Below are 12,812 nucleotides of genomic sequence, written 5' to 3' on the forward strand. Positions count from 1 at the left end.
TCTATCAACAACGACAAGCCACCGGGGTCTGACAATCTGGATGGAAAATTACTGAGGATAATAGCAGATGATACTACCACTCCTATTTGCCACATCTTCTATTTTAGTCTACTAGAGAGTGTGTGCCCTCAGGCCTGGAGGGAAGCTAAAGTCATTCTGCTTCCCAAAAATAGTAAAGCCCCCTTTACTGGCTCAAACAGCTGACCAATCAGCCCGTTACCAACCCTTAGTAAACATCTGGGGAAAAAAATAGCATTTTATCTGGTCAAAAACTATTTCACAGTAAACTAATTAACAACAGAATTTCAGCATGCTTATTGGGAAGGACACTCAACAAGCACAGCACTTACACAAATGACTGTGATTGGCTGAGATAAATTATCGATCATAATCTGCTGTTGGAAAAACGTATGTGTTATGGCTTTACACCCCCAGCTATACTGTGCATATAGTGTTACTTGTCGAATAGAACACAGAGTGTGTTCTTTAATGGACGCCTCTCAAATATTATTCAGTTAGAATCAGGAATTCCCCAGGGTATCGGTTTAGGCCCCTTTTTTAAATTTTTACTAATGACATGCCACTGAGTGAAGCCAGAGTGTCTATGTAATGTGGATGACTCAACACTATACACGTCAGCTAGTACAGCGACTGAAATGACTGCAACACTCAACAAAGAGCAGCAATTAGTTTCAGTGGTTGGCAAGGAATAAGTTAGCACTAAATATTTCTTAAACTAAAAGCATTGTATTTGGAACCAAACACTCACTAAACCCTAAACCTCAAATAAATCTTGTCATAAATAATGTGGAAATTGAGCAAGTTGAGACGACTAAACTGCTTGAGGAACCCTAGATTGTAAACTGTCATGGTCAAAACATATTGATGCAGTAGGAGCTAGGATGGAGAGAAGTCTGTCTATAATAAAGCGATGCTCTGCCTTCTTTACACTATCAACAAGGCAGGTCCTACAGGCCCTAGTTTTGTCGCACCTTGACTACTGTTCAGTCGTGTGGTCAGGTGCAACAAAAAAAGGACTTAGGAAAATTGCAATTGGCTCAGAACAGGACGGCTGTACACAGAGCTAATATTAATAATATGCATGTCAATCTCTCCTGGCTGAAAGTGGAGGAGAGATTGACTTCATCACTTCTTTCATTTATGAGAGGTATTGACATGTTGAATTCATCTAGCTGTCTGTTTAAACTACTGGCACACACCTCGGACACTCATGTATACCCCACAAGACATGCCACAAGAGGTCTTTTCACAGTCCCCAAGTCCAGAACAGACTATGGGAGGCACACAGTACTACAGAAAACCATGACTACATAAATAACTTATGGGACATCGGGGACTGTGAAGCAACAAACATTGGCACAGACATGCATACACACATGATAACATACGCACTATACCTACACATGGATCTTGTACTGTAGTGGTAGTGGTGGAGAAGGCCTGAGGGCACACAGTGTGTTGTGAAATCTGAATGTATTATAATGTTTTTAAAATGGAATAAACTGCCTTAATTGTGCTGTACCCCAGGAAGATAGATGTTGCCAAAGCAGCAGCTACATGGGGCTCCATTATAAACACAAATACAAAATATTTGTTAACAATGGTTTTGAGAAACAGCTCAAAGATTTACTGATGCTCCTACGAAGGTTCTAACGATGAACTTAGCCTTCAGATGCTTTTGGGAAACTGAGCCCTGGCCTAACCTGAGCAAACATCAAAAGCACAGACATAAATAAAGTTGGACACTGTTGGACCTCAAAGAACTACAGGCACCAACTGCAGCATGAACTGCTAACAGACACCATGGATTCATCGTCAACTGCTAACAGGCACCATCGATCAACATCAACTGCTTCAACAAGGAAGAAAATTGAAGGGTAATTCGCTATCAATCTACCATCATGACCTCTCACAATAAGCTATCTATTCGCCTGCATTTTTTTTCCAGAAGACCTGCATTTACTTTGATCTTTGGGCAGTGAGCCAATTGGTAGCTTCAGATGATTGTGCCAAAGGTCTCTGCTAGACTGTCCAGTGTTATTTTGAGGCTTAGTTAGGTTATATTGAGGTGCCAGCAGAAGAAGAAACCCTGTCGTTAGTCTACGGAGGTGGAAAAATAAAAAATGTATACTTGTCTCTGATTAATGTTGCCCTCCTGATAATCAGATGACAGCATGAGGTCCCAGTCTTTCCCCATAAGACATTACTAATAGGTAAGTGCACTGATGTTCGGGGCCAATCACTTGACTACTCACTGCAGTAAAATCACCATGAATTGAGCTAAAATTCTTTCACTCTGTACTCATGTGTTCCCCACTCAATTCCACCCATGACTGAGGTGGAATGGAGACTTACTGGTCGTGTCTGGTGTCAGGGACTCCGCGGTCCATCCTCAGCTTGTCACTCTCCACCTGGTTGAACTTGTTGCGGGCGTAGGGATCCTGCCCTGGCCGTACCACCGTAGCACCAACATATAGGTCCTGGTCAAAGTCTTGCCATCTCACCTTGCCTGCAGACCAGAGCAGAGACACAGGGGAGGAAATGAAGACAGTACAATGGACTGCAGCACAGTAAATAAACATGTTCTAACCTCCCTCCCTGTTACTAGGCAGAAAACAGCTGCTAGCACCTTCTGGTTGCAGTTTCTTCACAAGTGTACCTTTGTGTTTATTTTGCACATTCCAGAGCTCACAGATAATTTGAGACTTTCCCAAACTGTAGTAACTGTCTGCAGTCAGCTACACTACAGAGACTTTCCCAAACTATAATAACAGTTTGCAGTCAGCTACACTACAAAGACTTTCCCAAACTGTAATAACAGCCTGCAGTCAGCTACACTACAAAGACTTTCCCAAACTATAATAACAGTCTGCAGTCAGCTACACTATAAAGACTTTCCCAAACTGTAATAACAGCCTGCAGTCAGCTACACTACAAAGACTTTCCCAAACTGTAATAACAGCCTGCAGTCAGCTACATTACAAAGACTTTCCCAAACTATAATAACAGTCTGCAGTCAGCTACACTACAAAGACTTTCCCAAACTGTAATAACAGCCTGCAGTCAGCTACATTACAAAGACATTCCCAAACTATAATAACAGTCTGCAGTCAGCTACACTACAAAGACTTTCCCAAACTGTAATAACAGCCTGCAGTCAGCTACATTACAAAGACTTTCCCAAACTGTAATAACAGTCTGCAGTCAGCTACACTACAAAGACTTTCCCAAACTATAATAACAGTCTGCAGTCAGCTACACTACAAAGACTTTCCCAAACTGTAATAACAGCCTGCAGTCAGCTACACTACAAAGACTTTCCCAAACTGTAATAACAGCCTGCAGTCAGCTACACTACAAAGACTTTCCCAAACTGTAATAACAGCCTGCAGTCAGCTACACTACAAAGACTTTCCCAAACTGTAATAACAGCCTGCAGTCAGCTACACTACAAAGACTTTCCCAAACTATAATAACAGCCTGCAGTCAGCTACACTACAAAGACTTTCCCAAACTATAATAACAGCCTGCAGTCAGCTACACTATAAAGACTTTCCCAAACTGTAATAACAGCCTGCAGTCAGCTACATTACAAAGACTTTCCCAAACTATAATAACAGCCTGCAGTCAGCTACACTACAAAGACTTTCCCAAACTGTAATAACAGCCTGCAGTCAGCTACATTACAAAGACTTTCCCAAACTATAATAACAGTCTGCAGTCAGCTACACTACAAAGACTTTCCCAAACTGTAATAACAGCCTGCAGTCAGCTACATTACAAAGACTTTCCCAAACTGTAATAACAGTCTGCAGTCAGCTACACTACAAAGACTTTCCCAAACTATAATAACAGCCTGCAGTCAGCTACACTACAAAGACTTTCCCAAACTGTAATAACAGCCTGCAGTCAGCTACACTACAAAGACTTTCCCAAACTGTAATAACAGCCTGCAGTCAGCTACACTACAAAGACTTTCCCAAACTGTAATAACAGCCTGCAGTCAGCTACACTACAAAGACTTTCCCAAACTGTAATAACAGCCTGCAGTCAGCTACACTACAAAGACTTTCCCAAACTATAATAACAGCCTGCAGTCAGCTACACTACAAAGACTTTCCCAAACTATAATAACAGCCTGCAGTCAGCTACACTACAAAGACTTTCCCAAACTATAATAACAGCCTGCAGTCAGCTACATTACAAAGACTTTCCCAAACTATAATAACAGCCTGCAGTCAGCTACACTACAAAGACTTTCCCAAACTGTAATAACAGCCTGCAGTCAGCTACAATACAAAGACTTTCCCAAACTATAATAACTCTGCAGTCAGCTACACTACAAAGACTTCCCCAAACTATAATAACAGCCTGCAGTCAGCTACACTACAAAGACTTTCCCAAACTATAATAACTCTGCAGTCAGCTACACTACAAAGACTTTCCCAAACTATAATAACAGCCTGCAGTCAGCTACACTACAAAGACTTTCCCAAACTATAATAACAGCCTGCAGTCAGCTACACTACAAAGACTTTCCCAAACTATAATAACAGCCTGCAGTCAGCTACACTACAAAGACTTTCCCAAACTGTAATAACAGCCTGCAGTCAGCTACACTACAAAGACTTTCCCAAACTGTAATAACAGCCTGCAGTCAGCTACACTACAAAGACTTTCCCAAACTATAATAACAGCCTGCAGTCAGCTACACTACAAAGACTTTCCCAAACTATAATAACAGCCTGCAGTCAGCTACACTACAAAGACTTTCCCAAACTATAATAACAGCCTGCAGTCAGCTACATTACAAAGACTTTCCCAAACTATAATAACAGCCTGCAGTCAGCTACACTACAAAGACTTTCCCAAACTGTAATAACAGCCTGCAGTCAGCTACAATACAAAGACTTTCCCAAACTATAATAACTCTGCAGTCAGCTACACTACAAAGACTTTCCCAAACTATAATAACTCTGCAGTCAGCTACACTACAAAGACTTTCCCAAACTATAATAACAGCCTGCAGTCAGCTACACTACAAAGACTTTCCCAAACTATAATAACAGCCTGCAGTCAGCTACACTACAAAGACTTTCCCAAACTATAATAACAGCCTGCAGTCAGCTACACTACAAAGACTTTCCCAAACTATAATAACAGCCTGCAGTCAGCTACACTACAAAGACTTTCCCAAACTGTAATAACAGCCTGCAGTCAGCTACACTACAAAGACTTTCCCAAACTATAATAACAGCCTGCAGTCAGCTACACTACAAAGACTTTCCCAAACTGTAATAACAGCCTGCAGTCAGCTACACTACAAAGACTTTCCCAAACTATAATAAGTCTGCAGTCAGCTACATTACAAAGACTTTCCCAAACTATAATAACAGCCTGCAGTCAGCTACACTACAAAGACTTTCCCAAACTATAATAAGTCTGCAGTCAGCTACATTACAAAGACTTTCCCAAACTATAATAAGTCTGCAGTCAGCTACATTACAAAGACTTTCCCAAACGGTAATAACAGTCTGCAGTCAGCTACATTACAAAGACTTTTCCAAACCCTAATAACAGCCTACAGTCAGCTACACTACAAAGACTTTCCCAAACTATAATAACAGCCTGCAGTCAGCTACACTACAAAGACTTTCCCAAACTGTAATAACAGTCTGCAGTCAGCTACACTACAAAGACTTTCCCAAACTGTAATAACAGTCTGCAGTCAGCTACACTACAAAGACTTTTCCAAACCCTACTAACAGCCTGCAGTCAGCTACACTTCTCTCGCAGGAGCACCCACTCACACAGCCTAGTCAGATTATTATGCATTTAAATCAAAATCTAAATAAAATGCCATGTGTAATTGTAATTCTTGTCACAACAACGTATGAAAACAAAATATGTCCCCACATAAACACTGGATATCAGTGTGACTAAACACTAATGCAGCTGTTATGTTAATGAAGCCTCTAAAACATACGGCAGCATTCGATTACATTATCTGTCAGACACGGTAGGGGCACGCAGAGAAAAAAGACCATGAGTAATTCATCTCATTGAGCTCTGACAGCTTGTCTTCAGCATGACAATTAGGAAGGTCTGAGAATAATCCGTCTCAGATGCTAATTGTTCCACAGAAATGGTAAATTGCATGCAGGGGGCATTATAACCGACCAAGTTTGGAGACAAAAAAGCAGTTGACCTTGTCATTTCCGTGATTAACAGAAGCCACAGATGACCATCTATGAAATGAAAGGTGCAGTCTATTAAATGGTTCAGTCTTATGCCATCACAATTTACAGACATGCAGTAGCACATTGTTGTAATCTGTTATTTTTACATCAAATATTTTCACATACCTTAATGCCGAGTTTAATAAATAAAATAAACATGTCAGACATTACGTTATTTTGCTAATAGCAGCAGTTAAGCCTGTTAAGGCTGTGTTCATGGGCATGGCCTGCTGGTAATGATGGGACTAGACTTGTAAAGAGGAAATCAAATCCTCCATGCCCCCTGCAGTACATTCTGGAACATTACATTTACATTTGAGTCATTTAGCAGATTCTCTTATCCAGAGCGACTAAGTTAGTGCATTCATCTTAAGATAGCAAAGTGAGACAACCACATATGACAATTGTATCAAGTACATTTGACCTGAAATGATTTATCAGCAAAGTCAGAGCTAGTCGGGGGAAGCTTGTTCCACCATTGGAACAGAAGGTATACAACGATCCCTTATATAGTATCTTCACTTTAAAGAACTGAGGAACTGGTTCATGCCCAGATCTGCGATCCTGCCCTAAGAAACAAGTTAAGGACAAGTTGTGTCTCCTTTATAGCTTATCCTTGCTGTGAAAGTTAGACAGTTCAACCACCCATCTCTCTAGCTGGAACATTCCTCCTCTGGCTGTGCTTACTAGACAAAAAGCTTTGAAACCGGTCCGTCGGGATACGTGGGTTTTTGTTGTTGATGCTCAGGTGGTAGGAATCCATTAAGATATAATAAGAGCCTGAACAGCATCTCTGAGAGAGATAAGGCCAGGTAGATCAGGTCAGTGCAAAATGTATGGTGTACCTTACTGAACTCAACCCTAGTAAACTACAGCACATTGCTGTACATTGTGCAGGCCATCCATGAAGCCTTCTAACTAACAAGGAATGTTCCATGGCACTTGTTGAGCAGAACAGCCAAAGCGGAGGAAGACTAACGGTCTGTGGCCTGGTGTGCCGGTCAGCAGATTCCTCATCAAAACACTGCATATAATAACATTGTTAACGAATAAGAAAACAGGAACAAAGCATCGAATGACTCAGAAACTGGGTGGTCTTCACATCTGGATCCAGGAGGAAAGTCACTCACAGCACATACACATACATACAATTATTTGTAGCTTTATAATAGGAGCTTAGTGATGGTAAAAGAGCTCTCTGCTTAACTTCTTAAGGTATATGGGGCAGCATTTTCACTTTTGGATAAATAGCGTGCCAAATTTCAACTTCCTGCTACTCATGCCAAGAATATAAGGTATGCATATTATTCGTAGATTTGGATAGAAAACACAGAAGTTTCTAAAACTGTTTGAATCATGTCTGTGAGGCAAAACCATGAGGACTAACCGCTCAGAATTGTTTTGTTTTTTAAGTCTCTGTCTGTTCAGTGATTTCTCATTGGGAAACAATCTTTTTTAGGAACTTGTTCTCAGTTCCTACCGCTTCTACTGGATGTCAGAAGTCTTTGGAATTTGGTTGAGGTTATTCCTTTGTGCAATGAAGAAGTACGGCCATCTAGGAACTGCGTAACACTGTTGAGAGTTGCGCAAGACTTGAAAAGTAGCTTGGTTTGTTGTCTTCCTGTATTGAACACAGATAGACCAGTCTTCAATTTGATCGATTATTAACGTTTAAAAATACCTAAAGTTGTATTACAAAAGTAGTTTGAAATGTTTTGGCAAAGTTCTCAGGCAACTTTTTAAATATTTTGTTGTGACGATGCACAATTTTTAATGACCACAGAGGTATCAGGACACCCATTTGAACGTCCCATCCGAAAGACGGAAACATACGCAGGATAATCTACCCAAATGTATTCAAGGTTTCAAATGATTATGTTTTAGTCAAATATTATATCGGTTTAGGCTTCATGTATTTATTCCCACTGCCCGTTTGAGACATAGATAATGATTCACAAAATCAAAACAAATTTCACAAATAAACTAAATAATATATATAAAGATGAGATTAAATCAAGAATAGTATAATGGATGAAAGTATTAGCCTATCACTTGTGAATTATATTTGATCACTTATGCTTATGCTGGGCATCATTCACAAGAAACAATGCCTCTTTTTTTGCTACTTTTTCAAATCATAATCGCACCCCTCATGTAGCCTAGCTTATGCGTGTTGATAAGGTTTGTATCACAACTAAAGTGGCTAAATAACTCAATAAAATTAAGCACATTAATCCGCATTACAAAGGATGTAAAGCCTAACTGCGCTTATAATGTGAAGAAATAGCAGTTTATTAACATTTAAAGCTAAACTTTGATGTCTTGCGTAAGCCACATTGGGCGAAAAAAATTTTGGGGGATGATAGTGGTTGTATTCATTTGGGATCAATCACATCCCACAACTGTCCCAAACTTTGGAATATTTATTTCTCACACAGAATAGGTCTATTTTTATACTACGGGGGATAGTAGATTGACATAGTCTAGTGCTTTAGCTGTTCGCTAAGCCTTCTCATCTTGTTGGCAGAAGAAAAGTAAATGTGTACAGTTCTTCCAAATACGCACATCGGAATTGGATAAGGACGCGGGCAGTTGTGTCCCTGATATGGGTCTTGACTTTAGCCTGTAAGAAAGACCAGGATCACGTGATGGAGAGCCATGTGAGTGAGAGGTACTTCTGAGAGCACAGCACTCAGGGAGACTGCACAACGGCCACAAAAACCATGGATTTTTTTAGCGTGCATTACGGCCACACAAAGGGGATGCTGCCGTGAAATTCGAGACATTATCAAGTGCTTGTCAAATTGTGAATGAGAGACTAATGAACTGTGTACAGCCTGCACAAAAAAAACAAAGCAGACCTCATACCTTTCAAGCAACTTTTCAAATCCTCAGTAGAGTCGCATCATGCAACCTGACAATGTATCAAAAACCCTTAACATATAGCCCAACATTTGTGAAACTACTGAAGTTACAATAATAACTAGGGATGCACCGATATCACATTTTTGGCCAATACCGATATTTTCCTTCCCCCCCCAAAAAAACGATACCTATATTTAACATTTTTGCAGCCTTTTAAGCATTCTAGTACAATCAAATAGTTCACTCCCACACACAGACAGATCTAAGGCACTGCACCTCAGTGCAAGAGGCGTCACTACAGTTCCTGGATGGAATCCAGGCTGTATCACATCCGGCCGTGATTGGGAGTCCCATAAGGCGGTGCACAATTGGCCCAGTGTCATCTGGGTTTGGCCGGTGTAGGCCGTCATTGTGAATAATAATTCGTTCTTAACTGACTTGCCTAGTTAAATAAAGGTTTTACACACACACACACACACACACAAAAGTTATTTTGTTGGCATTTACATATGTCCCCACTACCAGTAAAACATAATCAAAACCTATTTCTTTCACTTGCTTGCTGTGATGTTTCGTTATTAATTAGTTTCATTCTCATCCAGGATTTCATCATACATGTCAAGCAGTGAAGTTTCAGCACTGTCTGTCTGTGGCCTCTCTTCCTCGGTGTGCTGTGTGTTTCCTCGGTCACTGTGTGTTTATTTCTCCAGTCAGTTGTTCGAATGCCATTTGAAATGGCAGTAGCGGTATGCAATACAGCCTTCCTCAGTACGAAATTCTTGTTGACCCACTGTGCTGTCAGACTCAGCATGCTCATTGGTCTGACTTCACTGGTCCAAATGTCAGTCGTGAAGCTAATAGCAGTGACGCCCATAGCAAGTTGCTCATGGATGTGAGTTTGGACAATACTGTAACTACAGTAGGGTAACATCTGAAAAATAATGTGTACCGGGGCTCGACCAGTTGGCAAAAGCCAACATCATCCCCGACAGAGAACGGTTGATTGTCAAGGGTTTCATGACGTTGCCTTGTTGGTGAGGTTTACGGCCCCCATAAATCCCTTTCCCCCTTTTCGCTCTCTACTCTACAGATTGGACTCTTGGAAAGCCCTTTATTGACATAGATAGAGTCTGGTAACATCAAAAGCTGGGAACTGAACCATATTTCGGTAATCCAACCAGTTGAAAATGTCCGTTGGAATATGATAGAATATGATCAGTTGTCATCCAAGACATTATTACGGATGATAGGACAACAAAGTATCTTGGGAAGTCTACACATTCTAGTTATCAGATTCACATGAAATTGTTGTGCAATTTAAATGTTTAAGTATGAAATTATTTGTGAAAAGATCAAATATAATTTTAGTTTCTAAATGAGAGAATTGTTTTCATAAGTGAACTATGCTTACTCAGTGGCCCCGCCCAATTGGTTGTGAACTATGAAACACGCCCTTCTCTCCCCCATTACAAAAGCCCATTGACGAAAGTCAACCTTGTGTTCCCGATGACGTGAGGGCTGCTGTCCATACATTTAGAAGGACTAATATCAACTACGGAACTTAACCAACTTCAGCGTGAGCTCTGGTTGCAAATTGTCTGAGGGAAGGAGGTTCTCACCCATGATTTGACGGTACATGGCCCCGTCCATTGTCCCTTTGATGCGGTGAAGTTGATGCGGTGAAAACAACCCCAAAGCATAATGTTTCCACCTCCATGTTTGACGTGGGGATGGGGTTCTTGGGGTCATAGGCAGCATTCCTCCTCCTCCAAACACTGCGAATTGAGTTGATGCCAAAGAGCTCCATTTTGGTCTCATCTGACCACAACACTTTAACCCAGTTGTCCTCTGAATCACTCAGATGTTCATTAGCAAACTTCAGACAGGCATGTATATGTGCTTTCTTGAGCAGGGGGACCTTGCGTGTGCTGCAGGATTTCAGTCCTTCACAGCGTAGTGTGTTACCAATTGTTTTCTTGGTGACTATGGTCCCAGCTGCCTTGAGATAATTGACAGGATTCTCCCGTGTAGTTCTGGGTTGAGTCCTCACTGTTCTCATGATCATTGTAACTCCACGAGGTGAGATCTTGCATGGAGCCCCAGGCTGAGGGAGATTGACAGTTCTTTTGTGTTTCTTCCATTTGCGAATAATTGCACCAACTGTTGTCACCTTCTCACCAAGCGGCTTGGTGATGGTCTTGTAGCCCATTCCAGCCTTGTGTAGGTCTACAATTTTGTCCCTGACATCCTTGGAGAGCTCTTTTGTCTTGGCCATGGTGGAGAGTTTGAAATCTGATTTATTGATTGCTTCTGTAGACAGGTGTCTTTTATACAGGTAACAAACTGAGATTAGGAGCACTCCCTTTAAGAGTGTGCTCCTAATCTCAGCTTGTTACCTGTATAAAAGACACCTGGGAGCCAGAAATCTTTCTGATTGAGAGGGGGTCAAATACTTATTTCCCTCATTGAAATGCAAATCAATTTATAACATTTTTGACATGCGTTTTTCTGGATTTTGTTGTTGTTATTCTGTGTGGAGCTCTCTAGCTGAAACACAGTACTGTGGCTGATGGGCAGCTTGGAGGAGCACAAAGTCCTACAGATAGAGGGGAAGGCCCCTCACTGCTGCCTTGGCACATTTGGACCCACATTTTGGATGGATCTTCAGCTCCATATGTCAAGGAGTTGCTAGCAGATCTTATACCGTATTGTACAGTAGTAATATGGGAATGTACATTTAGGAAGGGATGGTGTAGGATATGTCTAAATTCAGCTCTGATGTCATACTTACTTACAGTCTAAAAAGGAGTAATTGTATATTAGGCCATCTGGAAATCCGCTTAATTAAAAACTGCAACACTACTGTGAATTCTGTTTTTCGGTCCAACTTGAGTGTAAAGTGGAGTGACCTAAATAGTGTGAGGCATTGAAACAAGGTATCTGAATAGTGATGATTCCCTGGAACTACTGTACACCCCAGAATATTCTTTCTACATATTGTTCAGGATACAAAAGCAGAAAGATGTCTCCCTGCCCTACCTTTACAACATAAATTAAATGGAACAGCTCTCTAAGGACTACCTTGCCAGGGAGAGAATATGTAACAGTTCTGATGGTAAAACTACTGTAATTTTTATTCCTCCCTACATGGCATTCTGTTTTAAATGCAGGAGAAGTCTATGTAACGTCAGCATATGCTTACACCTGTAGCTTAACCCGTTTGGGCTAGGGGGCAGCATTTTCACTTTTAGATGAAAAGCATGCCCAGAGTAAACTGCCTCCAACTCAGTCCCAGATGCTAGTATATGCATATTATTAGTAGTATTGGATTTAAAAAACTCTGAAGTTTCTAAAACTGTTTGAATGCTGTCTGTGAGTATAACAGAACTCATATGGCTGGCAAAAAACTGAGAAAAAAATCCAAACAGGAAGTGGGAAATCTGAAGTTTGTAGTTTTTCAAAGCTTGGCCTTCCAAGTACATATTGATATATGGATGAGGTTGCACTTCATAGGGCTTCCACTAGATGTCAACTGTCCTTTGAAAGTTGAATGAGGATTCTACTATAAAGGAGGGGCTCATGAGACCTGTTTGTGTCAGTGGTCTTGTCAGAGAGCCTCGGTCTCATGACACGTGCTCCCGACAGAGATACCTCTCGTTCCAGTGCTTTTTCTGAAGACAAAGGAAT

General features: G+C 41.0%; 1 protein-coding gene across 1 annotated transcript in view; it reads right to left on the reverse strand.

Annotated features, from left to right (window-relative positions):
- Positions 1–12,812, reverse strand: part of LOC135511895 (polypeptide N-acetylgalactosaminyltransferase 2-like) — a 139,420-nt gene that overhangs the window by 43,535 nt on the left and 83,073 nt on the right. Inside the window, exon 3 of the mRNA XM_064933412.1 lies at positions 2,377–2,530. Coding sequence (XP_064789484.1) covers positions 2,377–2,530 — 154 coding nt within the window. The remainder of the gene's footprint in view (positions 1–2,376; positions 2,531–12,812) is intronic.

Source organism: Oncorhynchus masou, chromosome 24 (assembly GCF_036934945.1).
Source record: "Oncorhynchus masou masou isolate Uvic2021 chromosome 24, UVic_Omas_1.1, whole genome shotgun sequence".
Taxonomy (NCBI): domain Eukaryota; kingdom Metazoa; phylum Chordata; class Actinopteri; order Salmoniformes; family Salmonidae; genus Oncorhynchus; species Oncorhynchus masou.